Source organism: Chaetodon auriga, chromosome 19, assembly GCF_051107435.1.
Source record: "Chaetodon auriga isolate fChaAug3 chromosome 19, fChaAug3.hap1, whole genome shotgun sequence".
Lineage (NCBI taxonomy): Eukaryota > Metazoa > Chordata > Actinopteri > Chaetodontiformes > Chaetodontidae > Chaetodon > Chaetodon auriga.
In genome coordinates, this window is record NC_135092.1 from 17,797,949 (window position 1) to 17,817,708 (window position 19,760).

Genomic DNA, 19,760 nt, shown 5'->3' on the forward strand with positions numbered 1-19,760 from the left:
ACGCACCCCAGGGAGCCGAATGATTCACTCAGCAGATTTCTATATAAACTGTTAAACAAATAGCAGAAATTATATAATACTCACATGTAGCCCGTTCAGAATTGACTCAGTTTTCAAAGGGTTGTCTAATTTTACACAGCATGGTCAAGTCGCTGATACTGTTGCAGGAAATGAATGCAGCTAAGCCCTGTTGTGCTTCACAGTGTAGTGTGTACAGGTCTATTATCCAGGACAGGCTGTTCTATTGTTATTGATGCTCTTATTTAGTTAGACATAATTGAATTCCAAAATAACAATATCACTCATTCATCATGTTGAGGGTTGACATTTCTATCAGGTTATTGATGCAGATTCAAGTGAATTTGGTAAAGTGTAAAAGCAGATATAGATGTAGAAAGAGTAGAGTTGGCTAAATATGATGGTGATGCTTTGATAAAAGCACACAGCAGTAAATCACAGAGGCTGGAGCCAACTGCAATCAGCTTCTCTGCCTACACAAGTAATCCTTACCCATTTGTGAAATAAACGTTTGGAGCTTAATCATACTAAGTCATGTTTCCAGCACGGCTGACACTCTCTGACCGTCGCTGAATCACCGGCGAACCTCTGCTTTACACCAAACAAGTAAGAAGAAGGAAAAACAGGAGTTTGTAACACAAGGTCTCGCATTTTTACCAGTGAAATCTGATAACCTTTGAAAGTCTAATGCACAAAGTGAAATATGGGCTGCTACATTTTTTTTTCAACCTCTAACAAATGCCACGTAGCTTGTGTTTCATCTTTGACTCAGAGGCTGTTTGTCAAATGCAGCAGGCCCCCCTTTTTTTTTCCCTTTGCCCTGGTGCAGCGTCGATTAAAGGTCTGTGTTATTCTATATCAAGAGCCTGTTATAGCAGCGAATGCCATATTTGTGATGCTCTATTGATCCCGGGGGGGGGGGGGGGGAATTTGTCTTTCAGTCTGGCCCTGTTCACAGCGCTGTGAAAAAGATGGTCCTCTCCTCCAAAACGCCTGACCAGTACAAAAAGGGTTAATCATCTCAAAGATGTGAGAGAGAGGGAAGGCCTGCAAGGACAAGCTATCGATCCTACCCTGGGTCTACTGCTGGTGTTTCATACAGAGGTTCATAATTTCCTCCATCTCTTTCACCCTCTGTCCCCTTTGTCTTTTGGGCCCTTTCTTTGTCTGCTGCCCTGAAATGTGACCAGAGGTGTGAATTATGTAAGCCCAAATGCATGTCATTCACCTCTGCCGTGTGAATTACAGTGTCCCGGCTCGCTGTGAAGTGATTATACACATCTGTTCCTGTGTTGGCAGTACAGAGTGTGAGTTACTTCAGTGGTTTCCAAAATTAGGTGCAAGGACCTTTGGGGTTCTTGAGGATGATGCAGCGGGTCCATGGCAGAAAGAGGGATTGTTTCAACTGACATTTCTTTCACCAAATGCAAGCCCGATTCCAAAAAAAATTGGGATGCTAAAACCTAAAAAACAGGATGTGATAACTTGCTAATCCTTTTAGACATATACTGAATTGATAACAGCACAAAAACAACATATTTAATGTTTTCCCTCAACAGCTTCATTGATTTCTGTAAATATTTGCTTATTCTGAATTTGATGCAGCAACATGTTTAAAACAAGTTGGGACAGGAGCAGCTAAAGACTGGGAAAGTTGTGGAATGCTCCAAAAACACCTGTTTGGAACATTCCACAGGTAAGAGAAGATATTCCTTTATTAGTCCCACAGTGGGGAAATTTCCAGGTAAACAGGTGGCAGGTGATAGCGTCATGATTGGGTATGAAAGGGGCATCCTGGAAAGGCTCAGTCTTTCACAAGCGAGGGTGGAGCGAGGTTCACCACTTTGTGACCACATGATTGGATAAAGGATATGACTACATGGGCTCAGGAACTCTTCATAAAACCTTTGTCGGTAAACATAGCAAATGATTGCATTCTGTTTTTAATCACAGAGTCCTATCTTTTTTGGGTTGTACCACCGTGCTTCTCAAGTTTTTAGGCTGGTGACCCCCTAAAATAATGAAATGTCTACTTATGAACCCTTGTCACCAGCTTGGTGGTCTTGTCAACAGGTTATTTCTAGAGGCCTGATGAGTTGAAATTATTCATAAAAACCTGGTTGCCAAGATTAAAAGGGTACTTCAGCAATTTAGTACACTTCCATGAAGTCGGTACTCACAAGAGACAGATGAAAGAGTAACTAAAAGCTGTAAACAGCAAACTGAAAAACAGCCTGATGTTGAAAGCTTCAGAGCTTCCTGTTTAAGCTCTGACCACACCCAGCTGTGTGGATCTGTAACCACATCCAACAGTGATGTCACAGTGCACTGACATGTCCTGGAGTACATTTCATTAAGGTGAGAAGTTGAACGACTGGAGGCCAACAAAAACGAGACGTTCAGGGGGGTTAAATCAGCAGAGGCCACAACATTCTGACCTCAAGGTCCAAAAGAATGTTGAAACCTACATTTCCCATAGTTCAATTCAACTGAGTCTTTCTTTAGACTCCTGTCTGCCTGTTTAATGCTGACTTTGCTAAAACCCGACACCTCCAGCTTGTAAAGAAGGGTTTCTGTTAAAAAAAAAAGTGTGTTGAAAACGCCCTCCAGAGCTACAGAAGATATTATGCAACTAACTCTACAGAGTGAGTAGTAACCCCTCGGTTGAGTAAACTTCATGTAGAAAATCAGGGGCGTGTCCCTTTAAAGGAACATATATAAACATACACAAACGCTGTTAAGAATTTTTTTCTGCTTTTCTGTCGTGTTGTTTATCTTGCAAACCAATGAATTGCCCAATAGCTCGCATAGTTGTGCAACACCAAAGACTAGGAAACAATGGAAATCCTGAGAAGAAATATCAACATCGTCAACGAACAGCACCAGGGACAGCACCATGGACAGCACCAGGGACAGCACCACGGACAGCACCACGGACAGCACCACGGACAGCACCACGGACAGCACCACTCTGCTGCAGGATGGATCCATTACACAGCACTGCAATTTGAACCACCAGTTCAGATCCTGTGATAATCCTGGATAATAATCCTATAGATAATTAATATTACATACACTGCAGGCTGCAGAAACCACAGCAAAAAGTTAACATCTGAAAGATCTTATGGGGAATGTTCTATGGCAGCATTCTGGCAGATAAATAATGCAATAAAGTGGGATAAGATCACTATACATTCACTGCAAGTCCCACAAGGAGTGTTAGAGAAATATGATTTTTTGATGCAGGAACAAGTGCGACTTCACCCTCCGAGTAAACAGTGTGCACAGTGCGTCATTGTTTGACACATCTGGACAGTTTAAGGGCGAATGTACCGTCACACCGGGTCCCCGTTTCCACGCTGGTCCTTTAAGCCGAGCGGGGTGCAGACCGGACCTGGCGGGGGACAGTTTGGAGCAGGAGCGGAGAGGGGAAGTTGCACCGCCCCGGTTCAGGCAGCAGGGCTGGAGCAGATAAAAGCTCAGATAGTGATTGAAAGTGATGGTAAAAGGATTTAGCCTGGGCATTAACTGAGAGAGAGAGAGAGAGAGAGAGAGAGAGAGAGAGAGAGGGACGGAGGGAGGGAGGAGGAGGAGGAGGAGAAGGAGGGAGGCTGATATTTTCCATAAAGCCTTTTTTTCTCTCTTTCTTTCTGCCCTTGAGCAGCCCGGGTAAACCCGAGCTTGCAAAGAAGTGGGAAGAGGAGGAGGAGAGGGGGGGGGGAAGAAGGGCGGGCACAAAGCCTTTCCTCAAAGTCAATATTTTATACTTTTGATACTCCTTGACGCTGGATTTCAGTCCTCTTTTCCCAGCCGTTTCTAGATCTAGGACGCCGATCTAGCGTGCGCAGCCATCCACGGTGTGATCAAAAAGTATCCGGCAGAAGGCAAAAACAAACAGCGAGCCGTGCAGGCGGGTAACGGGAGTACAGTGAGGACCGCGGCGGGGAGCGAGTGACAGCGGATGATCGGGGGGCATCTCTTTTTTTGCCCAAAGAGAGAGGGGGGACGTGCACGTACTCCAGCGCCACGCAAAGTGCTGACCTGTCTCACGGATGCATGTTAGAAGTAAGTATCTGATACAGTCTCACACCACGATGCATTTGGCGATTTAGCTCTTTGAAGTCTGCACCGAGAAGCTGCTCTGAGTTGCACACAACATACCCGGACCACTCCAGGATAATCAGCGAGGGGTGAGAGCACTTTCAGCTGAATTTACACTGTTTGAGACAAGGCAGACCAATGCGTTAGTGGGAAAATATGCAATATCCGTAGAGTGTGAGCGATGCTGCGCGGTGGGATGCACTACTGAAGAAACTGACACACCCCTGCAAGACTGTCAGTGTCGGGAAATAGCTTTGGCGACTTCACTTGACAGCTGAACTAAGTCAAGAGTCCACAGGGTTTGTGTGGGATAGGCTGTGCAAGGAGCAGGCTTCTGTCAGTGCGGGATGACAGTCGGATTATGATCAATGAGGGCACGCTGCAAAAAATGTCAACCATATTTATTCATGTATTCATGTATTCACTTTAAAATCGAATTACAGTTAAAATAAGTGCATAAATCGGGCAATAACTACTTTCAGTGCAGTTTGTTTGGCTTAAAGTTTATTATGAAATTAATGACAGCATGCTGAAGTCAGACAGAATAATGAAAAGGCCTATAAATCACAAACTCCCGAGAAAATGACAGTTGATTCAAGAACACTCTCGAAACATTTGTGAGTATAATCATCTGCCCTTTTGCGCTTTTTGGCATATTTTGAGAAAATAGTTGAAACATGCTATTACGTGTGTCTTTCTGATGGATATTTCTTGCAGTGCAATTATTAAAAAAAACCCATCCATCTCCAGCATTGGAGAGCTGTAGGAGCAATTACATCTCACAGGCAGCACCCGGCAGCAGCACGTGTTTTTACGCACAGGCTTTTCCACACAGTACGGCGTCTTTTAGTGCGTTTTTCACGTGCAACTCTTTACATTAAACAGCGCCGAAAACTCCGCAGATCAGAGGCGGGTTTGGCCAAACTTCCCCGCCTTGTAACCAATGTGGTGTGCCACACATCCACTTAAAAGTTCTCCTCGTAAATGGGATGTTTTTTTCCTCCACTTTCCAAACTAAATTACCAATTACTACAGCATAATTAAGGAGTTAATTATACCACGAAATAAGAACGCAACCCGGCCGTCCACATGTATATTTCAAAGACTGACATTAAACTTTTATTCAGGCAAAAGATAAACAGCATGCAGGACAGATTTCATCTCAAGCTGAGCTCTAAAAAGATCACAAGTATATCCCTGCATTTACAGTGAGATTAAAGATGTGATGGAGTGATGAGGATATGTGTCACATCCCACTAACTCCCTGCTTCTCCCGCATTTGTCCTCATTTCGCCCCAGGACAATCAGAGGAGCTCGGCCAGCGCAAAACGTCCAATGGATATACCTGAAGACGCAGCGACTTCTCCTTCAGCCTCCCCGACCAGCTGCACCGTTTCCCCGCAGGACACCGCTCTCTGAGACATGGATCCGCGATAACACCCCGACTCCCAGCAACACTATGGTTAAAGTGTATGCCGAGATTAATCTCTGTCACATTATCCGCCTCTCCTCCCACCGCCCATCTTCCTCAGGAAGTCAGCCGTCAAAACAAGAAAGCGTCCCTCTCTCGGCTCTCTGGGGGCCGTCAATATTTGTGAAGAGACACTGAGCAAGTTGCCGATACAGTGTTCTCCTGTCAGCCATCAGCCTGGAGGCGAGTTGTGTCAATTTATCTGCACCTCACCATTCACAGTACAGCAGCATGGTGGTCGGGATGTCCACTGTTTCTTTATGATCGCCGCTCCATGCGCTTCACCTCTCCTCTGAGCTCCGTGGCCCCCTCACCCTGCGCCGGACCCTGCTCCAAACACCCCCCAGCCTGCCATGCTCCTCCAGGCCGTGTTTCTGCTGCTGCTGCACTGCTTGGCCTCCACTCTGGGCCAGTACGAACTGTGCAAGTCCCTGGTGAGCACGGATGAGGGCTCGGTGTGGGAGCAGTACGCGTGCCAGCCGAAACCCGCGTCCATGAAAGACTACATGCGGATCAAGGTGGATCCGCCCGGAATCACGTGTGGAAACCCGCCCGAGAGGTTCTGCACTCTGGTGAGTTCATGTCGGCACTTTTTTTCTACTTCTGGTAATAACTTTAAACTGTGCAGAGTGTACACATGCAAACACGTGCGCCACACCTGCAGAAAACCTTAGAAACTACAGTTAAAATACAGTTACAAGTGTAAAAAGTACACTTAAAAATTAATTAACATTTTAATTTGGAAATTTGGATAAGATCACAGGGTCATCCAGTTATGCTGAACAGTGACAACAGTTACAAGTAATAACTGGTCCAAAGTCAGAGCAGCATTCACACTATAAAAGCTATAGGGACCTAAAAGGGATGACACAATGTAAATGCAATGACTTGGCATGGCTCGACCTCCCTCAGAGAGGTCCGGAGGTGTTGTTTACATTAGCATGGACTTGGCAGCCTGGGATCCGGTTTGATTTGGGCTTCCAGAAGACCTCACATTTCCCTGGGTAAAACGCTTATAGCGGGACCTTTTTAGTTCCAAGGACACTGAAGGGTGAGCTGGAGGAAAACTCGTTAAAATGTCTGCCACAGCAATATTTAACGCACTTTAGCCTGCAGGCTAGTTCCCATCCCGGCTAATGCAAGTGTAATAATTTGAAATAAGGGTTATAAAATCATTGTAATCCTAAGAAGACTGCAATTAAACTTCCCTCTTGCCTCTTCAGTGGAAAGTTTTATATCTGACTCATAGGATTTGACTCACTGTGTATGTGTGTGTGTGTGTGTGTGTGTGTGTGTGTGTGTGTGTGTGTGTGTGAGAGACAGCAAGTTCCTCCTCTTGATGATTGCCTCATTGCCATCGAGTGTCCACTCACCGACTTGGCCAGTATTGAAGGCGCCAGACCCGACTCAACAGCCATGAGTCAAAATCTCACAAAACGTGTTCTAGAGAGCGTCTACATCACATCATACAATCATGTCATGCTGTTAATTAGGAGTCAGTGTTCTGTGTGAATGGAGATGTGTTACTTTTTTTTTTTTTTTTTTTTAAACAAACCACCCTCCACAACAGTCCCGCTCCCTTCCTCTCACTGACACTAACAACAGTACTTGCGGGGTCATCTGACAGGAGCAGGAAAGATTATTGTGCTCCTCGGATACCTAATGGTTAATGATTTGTTTAATGTAGAAGAAGCGGAAACCACTGTCGTCTTGAGAAAGCTTCTCCAATGACTTGTCTTGAGACGGGAGACGGACAGAGGCAAGAGAAAGAGGTGGTGATGGGGGGGGTGAGGAGAAACGCTCGCTGCCATAACGTATTGACGTCTGCCCCCTAATGGCCCTGGCCTGGAAACTTCTATGTTTCTGAGTGAGCAATGATGAAATATTGATGCGCTCCTTAATGGGCTTCCTTACAAGGGTTGGCCAGCGTCGCTCCATCCCATGGATCCATGAGTGCGCTGCTCGGCTGCTGAGAGAGGAGGAAAGAGAGGGGCACAGGGCGGGACAGGAAGGAGTCTGGTCTTAGTCAGCACTTTTGCATCGGACGGGGTCTTTACGCCGGAAAGTTCTGGTTCTTCTCAGGTCATCTGGGCCGTGGGGATTGTAGCAGGCCCCTTAGTGCACTGGCTGGGGGATTTAGAGGGTGAAGATAAAAGTTTTCTAAACAAGCAAGGAATGCCAGACTCAAATTCCACCATAATGAGGGAGGAGAGTAAGTTTACTTCTAACTAGCGGATTATTTAACAAATTTTTGGCTATTAGGGTCCTGACGAGCAAAAGAAGTTGCTTTTCAGGTATGTAATAATCCATATTTTTGCATTTATCTCACAGAAATGAGGGATTCTGGTGTAAGAATCACTGAGCATCTGCACATTATGTACTACTAATAGAGATTTAATCAATCTATACACACTTCAGCAGGCAATCAAGACCATTACTTCTCCTCTGTCTTTCTTTTGGACCTGCCAACTGAGTATCAGTTGAGGGTTATTGGTATACAGATCATTTATTTTCAGACAAGCCGCTTTTTTTTTTTTCACTCTTCCTTTTTGCCCCCGGATTTGGCAGCTTTACAGAAAAGCCAGTTTCTTATCTAATTGGTGTACATTTACATTCACTCATTCAGCAATCCCACAAGTCAAGGGAAAGTCAGGGCACTGGAAAAAAAAAACAAAAAAAAAACACTGCATCACCCAGTGCGCAGAGCTGCTCATCCTTAATAAGACTTGAGACATACTGCGGAAGATGCAAAATAATTTTTTCCCCGTCTCTCACCCTATGAGCGCTCCAGACTGTTCCTAAAAACTATGGGAGAGTTCACTTTTTTGGGGGGTTTTGATGTTGAGGCATGCTGTAGCTTCCCCTGCTTGCATTGGTTTACAGTAGTTTTTGGTCCCTCCATCTCCACAGGGATGCATTTTTTCCACTCTATTTATCTCTCTTGTTTTCTGGGAATACAGCATCCTTTCTCCTCAGCCAAACAGGCCAGCATGTTGGCTTCTTTCAACATGACGGGCTTCCAGCACTTTGACAAAGATGCTACTGTCACTAGTGCTGTGTTAGGAGCTTCAGTAGTTTCTTTGTAGTTTCTCCGTATGATAGCTGCTATGGAGTCTTAGCTTGCAGTTGAGGATGATGGAGTAAGGAGGTTTCAGGGGGGTTAGGCAGTGTGTTGCAGAAGGGGGATAGCTAATGATGAGCGAGAGGTGAGGAAGATCCAAGCTTAGCTAAGCAGAAAGATGAAATCAGACCACAGTTCCACAGTAGTACACACAGTGTCGATATGAAAATGCTGCATTCAAAAAGGTCTCGCCGTGCTGTTGTTTGTTATTTAGTTTTTTTTGGTTTTGAACTGAAACCTTCAATCAACCATCTCTCTCGGGGCCGAGAACAGAGAGCAGCCGAATGCAAATGGGAATGCGTGCATGTGTATAAGAATGTACAGTTTGCCACGCCGTTAACGGGGACCGGCAGCGGTGTGTGAAACGTGCACGACTCAGTCGACCACGCACAGTAGTATGTCTTCGAAAGACAAAAAAAAAAAAAACAACAACACACCTTCCTGTTCCACAACACATATGCCCGTTTTAGAAGGTAGAAATCAGCCAGCTCTAAAAATAGACATGAGAAGAGAGAGAAGCCGCGCAGCAGCGGAAGGGGAGCATGCAGGAAGGGGAGGAAGATGGCAGCTGGTAGCGTGGATCAGTGCTTCCCAGACTGGGCCTATGGCCATGCTTCATACTCCCTGCCCAGTGCAGCCCTGCCAGGCCCGGCTGGCCTGCCCTGCCCAGCAGTGGGCCATCAAGGCCATGCAAAAGGGCCACCCACACCCAGCGGTGGGCCATCCCTGATGCACCTCCCTGGGGTAGAAATCGAGCCCAGGTGGCCAGTGTCCTAATAATACACCCTCAGAGGTGAATTTGGTCGCAGCATGAGCAGGTTTGACAGTGCGGGGCATAATTAACGAAGGGAACGGAGAGAAAGAAACAGGCAGCTAAAGAGAGCGACAGAACGAGCGACTGTACGAACACGGGAGGCGGGGGAGGGTGGAGTGATGTAATGGCATGGCTTGCTTTCCCATTAGGACACAGTTGAAAGTGATCAGAGTGTGTTTAGATGTGTTGGCAGAACGGGGGGATGGTTATAAGTGAGATTTATCCCTCGCCGAGGTGATACTAAGAGGGATTGGCTGCAGGGGCTTAGACAGCCCGAGGTGAACTTAGCAAACCGCCTTGTCTTAGCAGTCAGGATCTCAGGACTGATGGCTGTTTGGAGACCAGAGAGACGACAGAGCCAGTGTTTGTCTGTGAGAGAGAGACCGGCCACAACATCAGAGTGATGATTTAAAGGGAAATTTATGAACTTGGTTGTCATTATCATATTTGTGTCTCTTACGATTATTGCTCACGTTAGAATTTTACCTACCACCACCCTCTGTTGTAGAGATTTGTAAGGGATGAGGAGCGCGAGCCTCTTTGCTTTCCAACAAAACTTCGATGCAACAGAATCCATCTCAAAAACACAGACAGAAAGAAGTCCCCTGGAAGCGACTGCAGAAGTATTTGAGATGATTTCTGTTGTGTGGAAAGCTGTCGGAGACTCGCACTCTTTGCTGCTATTAAGATTGTTCTTGCCATACGATTCCCCAAATTTCGGAGGCGTAGCAGAAATGTAGATAACAAAAACAACAATCTTTGAGGCAAGGAGCACGAGTCTCACACAACTTTCCAAAAAACTTGAAACCAACAGAGATCCTCTCGTATACAAGGATTTCTAGAGGGATGCTTCAGTGTTTACTTTCAGTCAGACTCAAAGACAAATGTTTGATTTCTGTTGATTTGTTTTTCTTTATGGAACTTTCTGGAAAATCTGTAGGAGACACGTGATCCTCGCTCTAATTGACACTGTGCTTCCTGGAATCTGCATTTCCTAAAAACCAGCACCAAAGAAATGATCAGGATAATGTCATACAGAAGAGGTAAATACGATAACATCACCCAGGCTGACGAACAGCAGAGCATCCCTCTAACACAGCTCCTCAATTAAAGGGGAAATAAGCTGGTTTAGTACATCAAAGTTTGTTTACAGGTCTTGGGGAGTACTACTACATATGTGAAAGAAGCTGCATAAAGCCTCCTGTGGCTCCAGAGGGAGCTGCGTGAGGTCTGAAGACTACAGGTTCGAAAGTGAGATCTGGGGGTGTGGAGTCAGACAGAGGAGAGGTTACAAGCCCTCTGTAGCCTGCTCCTCATCACGTGGCCACATTAGCCTCTGTTTGCATAACACAACTGAACCTCTGTTTGAACTGCCTGTGGCCGAGTTGCATTGTGGGTAATGTAAGCGCCAAGTTTTGGCAAGGAAGAAGAACAAAAACTATTAAAAAAAAGACGAAGACGAAAAAAGACGATATCTCTGGTTCTGCTGCGTCGACTGTCATCATTTTTAACTTTGCACCTGGAGTCCGACTCTTTAAGAAACACTGGAGTGGAGTTGCGACAGTATGACATTTTCCGGATAGTCTCGAAAAATCTTAAGGTATATATAATTACACGGTTATTACTATAATTATCAGTTACAATGACCCTTCAAAGACTAAAAACAGAAGGGGGTTTTGGTTTATTTGCTTTATTATAATTTCACAAAATATTACGTCCTGACTAACATGAAACTTTATATAAACTCAAACAATTTAAATGATACTAATATGGTAAAATTCAATACCGTACATAAGCAAATGTAAATGGAAACCACAGTGTACCATGAAACCAGTATACTGCTGCAACCCTACACCGAAAGCACAAAATAATGTAAAGTTCTCTGTTGCACAATCCCAGACCCAGTCGTCTCAAAGCTGAAAATCCTTCTCCAGCTTGTCTGCCTCTTTTTATCTACATCTCCTCCTTCATGATTGGTTTAGATTTAATAACAGACATCAATAAAAGATAATAGCTTTTACCTGAATTCACCTCATCAGTGCACTTCAAGAAAACTCTCCCTGATATTCTGTTCTTTCAGTGTGCCTGCTCTCAGTATTGCCTGGATTCTTAGATGAGTTCCTAATATAACTCGTCCTGGTCCGACTGTGGTGATCTGAGCTGGACGAGCTCTGCCGCTGCTTTGGAGCAGCATGGTGTCCCTGCTCCGTCCTTCTTCTCTCCTCCTCCAGCACAATCACACATGCCTACAGTAAACATTTACTTTTGCTTGCACGCACGCACACACACACACACACACACACACACACACACACACACACACACACACACACAGACATAAACAACACCCGCCCACGCAAACACACACACCTAAGACACATTTACACTTGCCGACTGCTGTCTGGTACTTGGCGAGACATTTTACAGCGAGCGAATAATCACTGTTTCAGGTAATTAAAGTGAAATGCAGGTATATGATTATATACATGTATTTCACACACACATCCAGACTCATGAATGTACGCAATTGCAGGCTACGCACGCACACCATCTTCACTCAAGGTAACAGGAATCTCCAGTATGATGGAAAAACCTCCAACAAAATAAAAGATTAACGTTATAAGTGAAAAAGCAATATCCCTTTCTCCTCCCCTCTGTGGCCTTTTTAATGGGAGGGTCATTTCATTTGATGTTTCTCCAAAACAAAATAAATTGTGTTCTCTGAGTGTGTGTGTCCCTACTTTTATTCCCCTTGCTAGCAATATAACTTAGAAACTCCTATAAGTGGAGGAAGACATAAAGAGGAGAGAGAGGGCAAGGCGGTGACAGAAAATATTTTGAGGGGGACACAAATGGTCATAAAAGCGAGGGGGGGGGGGGTGGGACATGCAGAGATGCACAGTTTTCTTCATGCTTTATTTCTGTGGCAATGCATAGCGGCAGCTTACTGTTTCTGCTGGCAGCTAGTGATGCAGCTGCGTTCAAGCGCCGACATAACTCACTTCTAAACTGATGCTCGTGTAAGATGAATTCTTTGGAGGTCTTTTTTTTTTTTTTTTTAAGTTTCACAATCAGCCCTCATAGCTGCAGCGTGAGGCAAACTTTAGCACTCGAGGAGTCATTAATGAGTGTTCAGAATCGCATTGTTATCCCACAAGCGAAAACAAGGAAGTCACTCATCGGCAGGGGCACCGCGGCGGCTGTTGTCGTGGAGACAGGATCCCAGCGAGGATAATTGCTGGAGGGGCTTAGCAGTGCGGGCCACCTGCCGCAGCAGTTGGCCGGGATCTGTGTGTGTGTGTGTGTGTGTATGTGTGTGTTTGTGTGAGAGTGTGTTTGCGGGTTTTCGTGGGTGTGTGTATCCTGGCATAGATATATACTGGGCCAGTGGCAGGAGGCAGAGTGGGATAAGGAGGACAAGGCACACAAAGGGCTTAAACATAACCTCGTGTAAGTCTCTCATGGGGGATAAAAAAAAAAAAAAAAAAATCTTCCAGTGTATATTACAGTACATATCACCTCTACTGTAGCTAATCCTAATGGGCTCAGAGAGGTCAGAGCAGACTGATGAACAGCAGCGTGCAGCTTTTTGCACTCAGAAACGACAGAGACAACAAGATGTGAAAAAAAAAAATGTATTGATCACTGCCTCTTGTCTAGTTTGTGGATTAGCCTTCACACGAGGAGCTACCCTGTGTGGAGTTTCATGCATTGTATCTGGGACAGTGTGACAGTGCGATCATTTTCAATAGGATTTGTGGGTCGTGGGTCATCCCGAGAACAACAGCCGACTAATCCACTCCTGCGTGTCTAAACGTGTGTCTGGAATAAGGTCATGAGGTGTGCTAATGGAGGGCTACAACAGCAGCTGGGCCGCCACAGCACAAAGTAGCTTTCCACTGACTTTCACTCTAAACGCCTTCATCTAATTCTAATTACCTTTTCCGGTTGCAGTTTATGAGCGTTGCAGATTATCATCTTAAATGTGTTTGCGCTGACAGTGATCACCATCTGAGTCAGTGCAAGGGAGATAATTGGGTTATCAGATAGATAACAATGCCGCTGTGTCGTTCCAGTGAGAAGAGAGAGAGATAGATTATCAGCAGTTTTTTGGTGTACAGATACTGTAGTTTCACTGCTGCGTCTTCTCATACATTATGATCCTGTATGGTCTTCTGTGCCGCACAGCTTCCCTCAGCACCAGCTCAGCGTTTGCTTATGTTTGGAGTTTTCCCACTCTGCGTTGTCACCATAAATCACATGATTTATAATCTCAGCCTCGCAGGATTGTAACTTTTGCTTTTGTTATTAGACCAGTACAGTGAATTTGACTGACTGCTCACTTTCCCTCGGTACAGTCCAATGACTTTATTCAAAAGGCAGAACTGTCGGCGGATGCAGCTTCTTGGCAACAGACGTGAAAAAGTCTGGAAAGAAGCGGTGACACACGATCTCTGCTTGCACAGTACATCGATATTATGCAGTATTGCTTTCGCGTTGGAGCTTACATCATACAGAAGAAAGTGCTGTTTGAAGTGATATTTCACCCAAAATCCTTTGAGTATTGAACAATCAGCCTTTGTAGGCGTGAAAGGTGGCTGTAGGAAGTTTGCTCAGCTTGAATTCATGCTAGTCGCAATGGACTCCAAATGGAAAAGTATTCAAACATCCACAGAAACGTCCACTTTCCATCTGCATGCTCAGTATGTTACAGTCACTCCACGCAAAATATGGCTAAATACAACTTGCACCTCAGTCCTCACGTGTGATTGTGCGTTGGTTTGCACGTGTTAAAGCCTCCTGCTGACTACAGCCGCCATCAAGGATGAAACTACAAACTACTTACCACCGCCTTTAAAGTGTCTGATGCTCGAAAGATAGACCACGAGGAGAATATCATTTAAAGTCGTCATGCAATCCAATTCAGCAGTTGCAGCTTTACATTTTATTCATGTTCCATCAGTTTGTGTAATTCATGTTCTGGGTGTAAATTCAGTATCTTAGTCATACGGCCACTGTAATTTGATAAACAGCTTAGTAGGCTGTAATATTGCAGAGTTAATTTTACGCATCACTCAAATCAGAGTGAGCATGAATCTGCATGAAGCATTATGTTTCCCTGCATTAAGACGAGTCTTTTTGTGATTCTCCTTGAGTTTAATGTTAGATATGGTTTAGAAATGACTGTAGAAAAGGCACATTAATCAGGTGTATTACCATCAAACTGCTAAATGTGAAATTGGGGATTTAAGTGAAAGACAAAAGCGACTTGTGAGCTTTTAGAACAAAAGCTATTTATCAGACTGCTTAGGACTTCAAGATTCTTTAATTTAAGAGAGCTCCTGGGGTCTCTTACGTTGGATAAGACAGATCCTAGATGAGACAGACATTAGCACACATCTTCTAAAAGCTGAAGAAAAATGTGTGATTCAGAACAGAATAGTTTCAGCCCAATGTTAGCTATTGATTTGAACATTGTTCTTATGTTTATAGGGGTGCAAACAACTAGAATAAAGCTGGCATTGATTTTGTTTGCAATCACTTTTTGTGCATTTTAACTATTACGATGCACCGAATTTTAGTTTAATTTCCAGCAAATAAAATGGACGGAAATGAAAATCACATACAAACATAAGGGACAGATGTAAGGTAAATCCTCACATCTGATTGGCGCTTTCTGCTCTGAGCACACATACTTGGGAGCTGCTGAAGGTTACTTGTAATCTTTGCTCTTTAGTTAAAGTGAGTCATTTTCATCCGACAACTTTTTTACTCCTAAATTGGCTGTTTCGAGCGTCCTTGGGTGTAATTCTTAAAAAGTCTGATAAATAAGGACCCAGTGCTCGACAAGGTCACACTGATGACAAAGTCAAACAGGATTTGTTTTATGCAGAAACAAATTATAGTAATTTTTCTAAAAGATGAGGATGTATGAACAGTATGAATTACAAACAAGCATCTGTCACTGACTTGTTTGTCACATGCAGGTCAAATTTTAAAGTTTTAGTGCCTTGCTCAAGCAAACGTGTGATGTCACTGTGGGTTAGCTTTGAGTCTTCGCCTACTTTTCGTCTTACTACTGTTTGTCATTTGTTCTTTGTGATATATTATTCAAATATCTAAAAATAATCACTCAAATAAATCTGCTTTTTTTTTCTTCTGTAGTTATTGTTGTCAACATATTTTCCATTACCTCACCAAACAAGATGAGCTGGCTGCATTTTTAAACACTACAACTGGAAGTACTGAGAAGAACACTAAGAGTTAAAATAATAAAAGGAACAAAACAAAGAAGAAAGGGGAGAGGATGGAGAGGAAGAGGAGGTGGAGGTGGAAGAAAAAAAAGGAGGATATTTTAAGACATACTCTGCACTCTATCAAGAGCTTGTTAAGCAGGATGCAGTAAAGTTCTGAAAGACTATTGAATTCCCATTAAATAAAAGAAAGATAGCATTGGCTATAAAATGCAGTCAGTCACTGCAAGTGTGGAAAACAGGAGTGGAGACACTTTGGAGTGTCACAGGCATCAGTGGCTAATCCTTAACCTAAATAAAACGTAACAGCAAAAAACTGCTGGGAATTTTTTTGGGGAAAATTTAATTAATCTGTTACACAACTTTGGGACTTGGATTTTCAAGTAATGCTACAAATGTGTACATTAAAGTATTACAAAATAAGCCAGTGGCTGCGTGTGATGAATACTTGGGCAAATGGTACAAATAATGACCCCTTTGATCCATTGATTGACTGTTTGGCTCAATATCGGAGAAAATAACAGCCCCTTGTCAGTCTAATTAGTACATCCTGGGGGCATGTGGAGCTGACTGAATGTGATACAATGTAAACAGCGTTACAGCTGCATTTTGCAAATTAAGCACCGGGAGAGATGACTGCGAGTATCTCTGGGATTTCTTTGTGCAAATATTTAACTTCTGTGGTGATGAGGATGTCAGACAACTGGCTTACAACAGTAAGCTGCATCAATTTGACTGAAACGTCTGCAAATGTCTCAATATGACAAGCCTGCGACGGTGGAATTAGGGATTCTGGGATCTGGAAATTTAGAAAGTTACCTGAGGTACGGCGGAGGGCTGTGAAAACTCTCCATGCAGGTCACGGGAGGTACGGACGTGACCTTTTTTGTAATGTGGAAATGAATAGATAATGAATTTATCTTTGTGGTAGAAAAGGACGATGAGCGGCCTGAAATCTGCGTACAGAGAGTGAAAGGCTTCTCTTAGTGCAGGTAGAAAGAGGCCCCTTCTCCTCTGTGAGGAGTGTGAATAATCCCGTTGACTTCTCAGTTCTGTAGAGAGGCCGCCACGGCTTGAAAGTCTTGGCATCACTAGAAGAGGAGGATCAATTCGCTGGAGTTAAAAGTGCAGCGGCACTCTGCTGTCTATGCAAAGACAGTGATGATGCACGATCCTCTTGACCTTCACACTTCCTGTTGTGTTGTTTGGCAAGTTTACTTTTAAGCTCTCTGTCCCTCTTGGCGAGGAGTTGAAGGCACTCCTCATTTAGATACACAGCACCTTTTGTGGGAACAACATGAATGTGTTTGTGGAGAGTCACTGACACAGAGGAAAAAGTTGAAGTGCTGATGAATGGCTATATAAAGGGGAACATCCATATTTTAGCTGTAGAAGATTGGGACATTGAACTAAACATTTTGCTGCAAGACTTTTTGTGGCTTCATCAATTGAGACGTTTTAGCTGAGATTACATTCTGACAGAGTCTGTGTCACGGTGGATTACCAAATGGGCAAAGCAGGCAACTGCCCCAGGGACCCCAAGGGCCCCATGTTCACTGTGTGGCAATTACTTGACAGTACTTCGACTAATTGCAATTTTATGCACCATCAAAGCACATTACAAACTGAAATAATAAGGGCAACAAGGTGGCTCCTGCTTTTCTAACCAATCTTGTGTCAAAATGTAGCTTTAACGCCTTAATTATACCAGTTCATGTTATGTTTATATAATGTTATGTTCACTAAATTTAAAACTAATTAACAACAACCAAACCTGGGGCCAGTCCATATTCTGTCATTGGAGCATTTGTTGGTTGATTCTGGGCAAATTATGATAAAACTGTATAGTCTGCTTTATGCTCTGTACCTAATGGGTACTTTAACACAATAGGACACACACACTATGCACAAAGAGTGGGGGGACCTGGGAGCTGAAGCCCAAAGCTTAACTTTGTCCTCAGGGCCCTCAGTGGGTAAATCTGTCCCTGACTGTTTGACTTAAGGTGCATATGATTAGATTCATTCTCAAACCCTGACCGCTCTGTCTTCATCTCTCCTTTAGGAGAATCCATACCTGTGCAGTGACGAGTGTGATGCCTCTAATCCAGACTTGGCCCATCCTCCTCAGCTGATGCAGGACCGTGAAAGAAACGGCTTAATCACCTACTGGCAGACGGTCACATGGCGACGCCACCCAGAACCCTTGCTGGCCAACATCACTATGGCCTGGAACAAGAGTCTGGAGCTCACAGACGACATCCAGATCACCTTTGAGTATGGCCGTCCTACAATAATGGTAATGGATAAGTCCATGGATCACGGACGCTCCTGGCAGCCCTACCAGTTCTACGCTGACGACTGCATGGACGCCTTCAACATGCCACCCAAACGTGTGCGTGACCTTTCACCCGCCAACATCACACGGGTCATCTGCACTGAGCAGTACTCGCGCTGGGTCGGCTCCAAGAACGAAAAGAATGTGAAGTTTGAGGTGCGGGCGCGCTTTGCTGTGTTTGCGGGACCACGGCTACAGAACATGGACAGCCTGTACACTCGCATGGAAAGTATGAAGGGATTGAGGGACTTCTTCACCTTCACCAACCTTAGGTTGAGGCTTCTCAGGCCCGCCCTCGGAGGCACCTATGTCCAGAGAGACAACCTGCTCAAGTACTTCTATGCCATCTCCAACATCGAGGTACCTGCCAGGTGAGGGTCGATGTCGACTATTAAGGATGTGCATTTTTGCCATATATGCCTTGATACATGTCCGCTTCCTTTTAACATAAAAACAGAATTCACTTGGACCAAAATGGAACACTGCAATATAATCTCAAGCAAGGTTTTTGTTCACACTTTAAAAATAAGAAAATGAGAGCTATACTATTCTGCAAAATTATAATTATGTGGCGTGTCATTAAACCAAAACAGTTCTGATGACCAAAGACCGCAAAACTAAAATCTCACACCATTACAGCTGTCCACAAACCAAGCCTTCAAATATGACATGAAATTACGCTAGCTAGCAAGACACTTTGTCAGCACCCTTTTTGAATAAAAATTAGGAAAAACACACAAACAAAAAAATGAAAGTGAAATAAACAAGAAGATTGTGGGCACTTAGAAAACCTGGTGAAGGTGTGGAAGTGGTGAGACCCATCTTGCACAGTGTGTCATGCAATAAACTCACATGATCACTGTTATCGCACAACAAAAACTCTTAAGTGTCAGTAAAATGTCCACTTATTCTAGTGCACAAATTAAAGGCTTTTCTCAGGGACATTTTCTTTCACAGGGAGTAGATCCAGTGAAAACTATTGAGTATTGATACCACTTCCAAGTGTCATTTTTCAGAGCTTTGAGCCACAAATAAGATTCCATTCACCTGCATTGTACTGGGGTAACAGAAGTCTGATAACAACAGTAGATAAAACAAACCATCTGCATGGCTACACCATTGAGTGTAAGCAGAAAACACATCTTTTTCTACACTGGGTGAGCAGATCCTTTATAAATCTCCCCTGAAGTAATGCCTATTTCCACATAAAAGATAAAATACTACCAGTTTAGTTAAATCAATAACAAAAGATAGCACGCTTTCAATCATAAAGCAAGCGGCATATTGTTGAATCTCTTTCCTCAAACGTGACATAGAAAGCAAAACCACCTGGTGATGAACATACCCTCTGGTCTGACATTCATGCACACACACTCGCACACAGCCGCTGTGATCTGAGGGCGTTTTAAAATGACCCTATCTCTCTCGACATGAATCCTAGTCTGCCTGTCACCGGCCCGTGAGGACAATGATTAATGACAGAAACACACGGCCTCGGTGGTCTAACGTAAACCACCATCCACATCCTGCCGGGGGAGCCGGGAACCCTTACATGGCAACTTTGTGACAGTGAAGGATGCTCGGGCCGTCACGCGCCTGCTTAGCATCAACAAGCCATCTCTCGTACCTTTCAGAATTATCATTCC

General features: G+C 44.1%; 1 protein-coding gene across 7 annotated transcripts in view; it reads left to right on the forward strand.

Annotated features, from left to right (window-relative positions):
- Nucleotides 1-3,443: 3,443 nt before the first annotated feature.
- The window catches only part of ntng2b (netrin g2b), a 63,934-nt gene continuing 47,617 nt past the window's right edge, over nucleotides 3,444-19,760 (forward strand). For all 7 annotated transcript variants that reach the window (XM_076757925.1, XM_076757931.1, XM_076757926.1 and 4 more), the window contains exons 1-3: nucleotides 3,444-4,083; nucleotides 5,419-6,162; nucleotides 17,842-18,485. In XM_076757925.1, coding sequence (XP_076614040.1) covers nucleotides 5,944-6,162; nucleotides 17,842-18,485 — 863 coding nt within the window. In that variant the 5' untranslated portion in view covers nucleotides 3,444-4,083; nucleotides 5,419-5,943. The remainder of the gene's footprint in view (nucleotides 4,084-5,418; nucleotides 6,163-17,841; nucleotides 18,486-19,760) is intronic.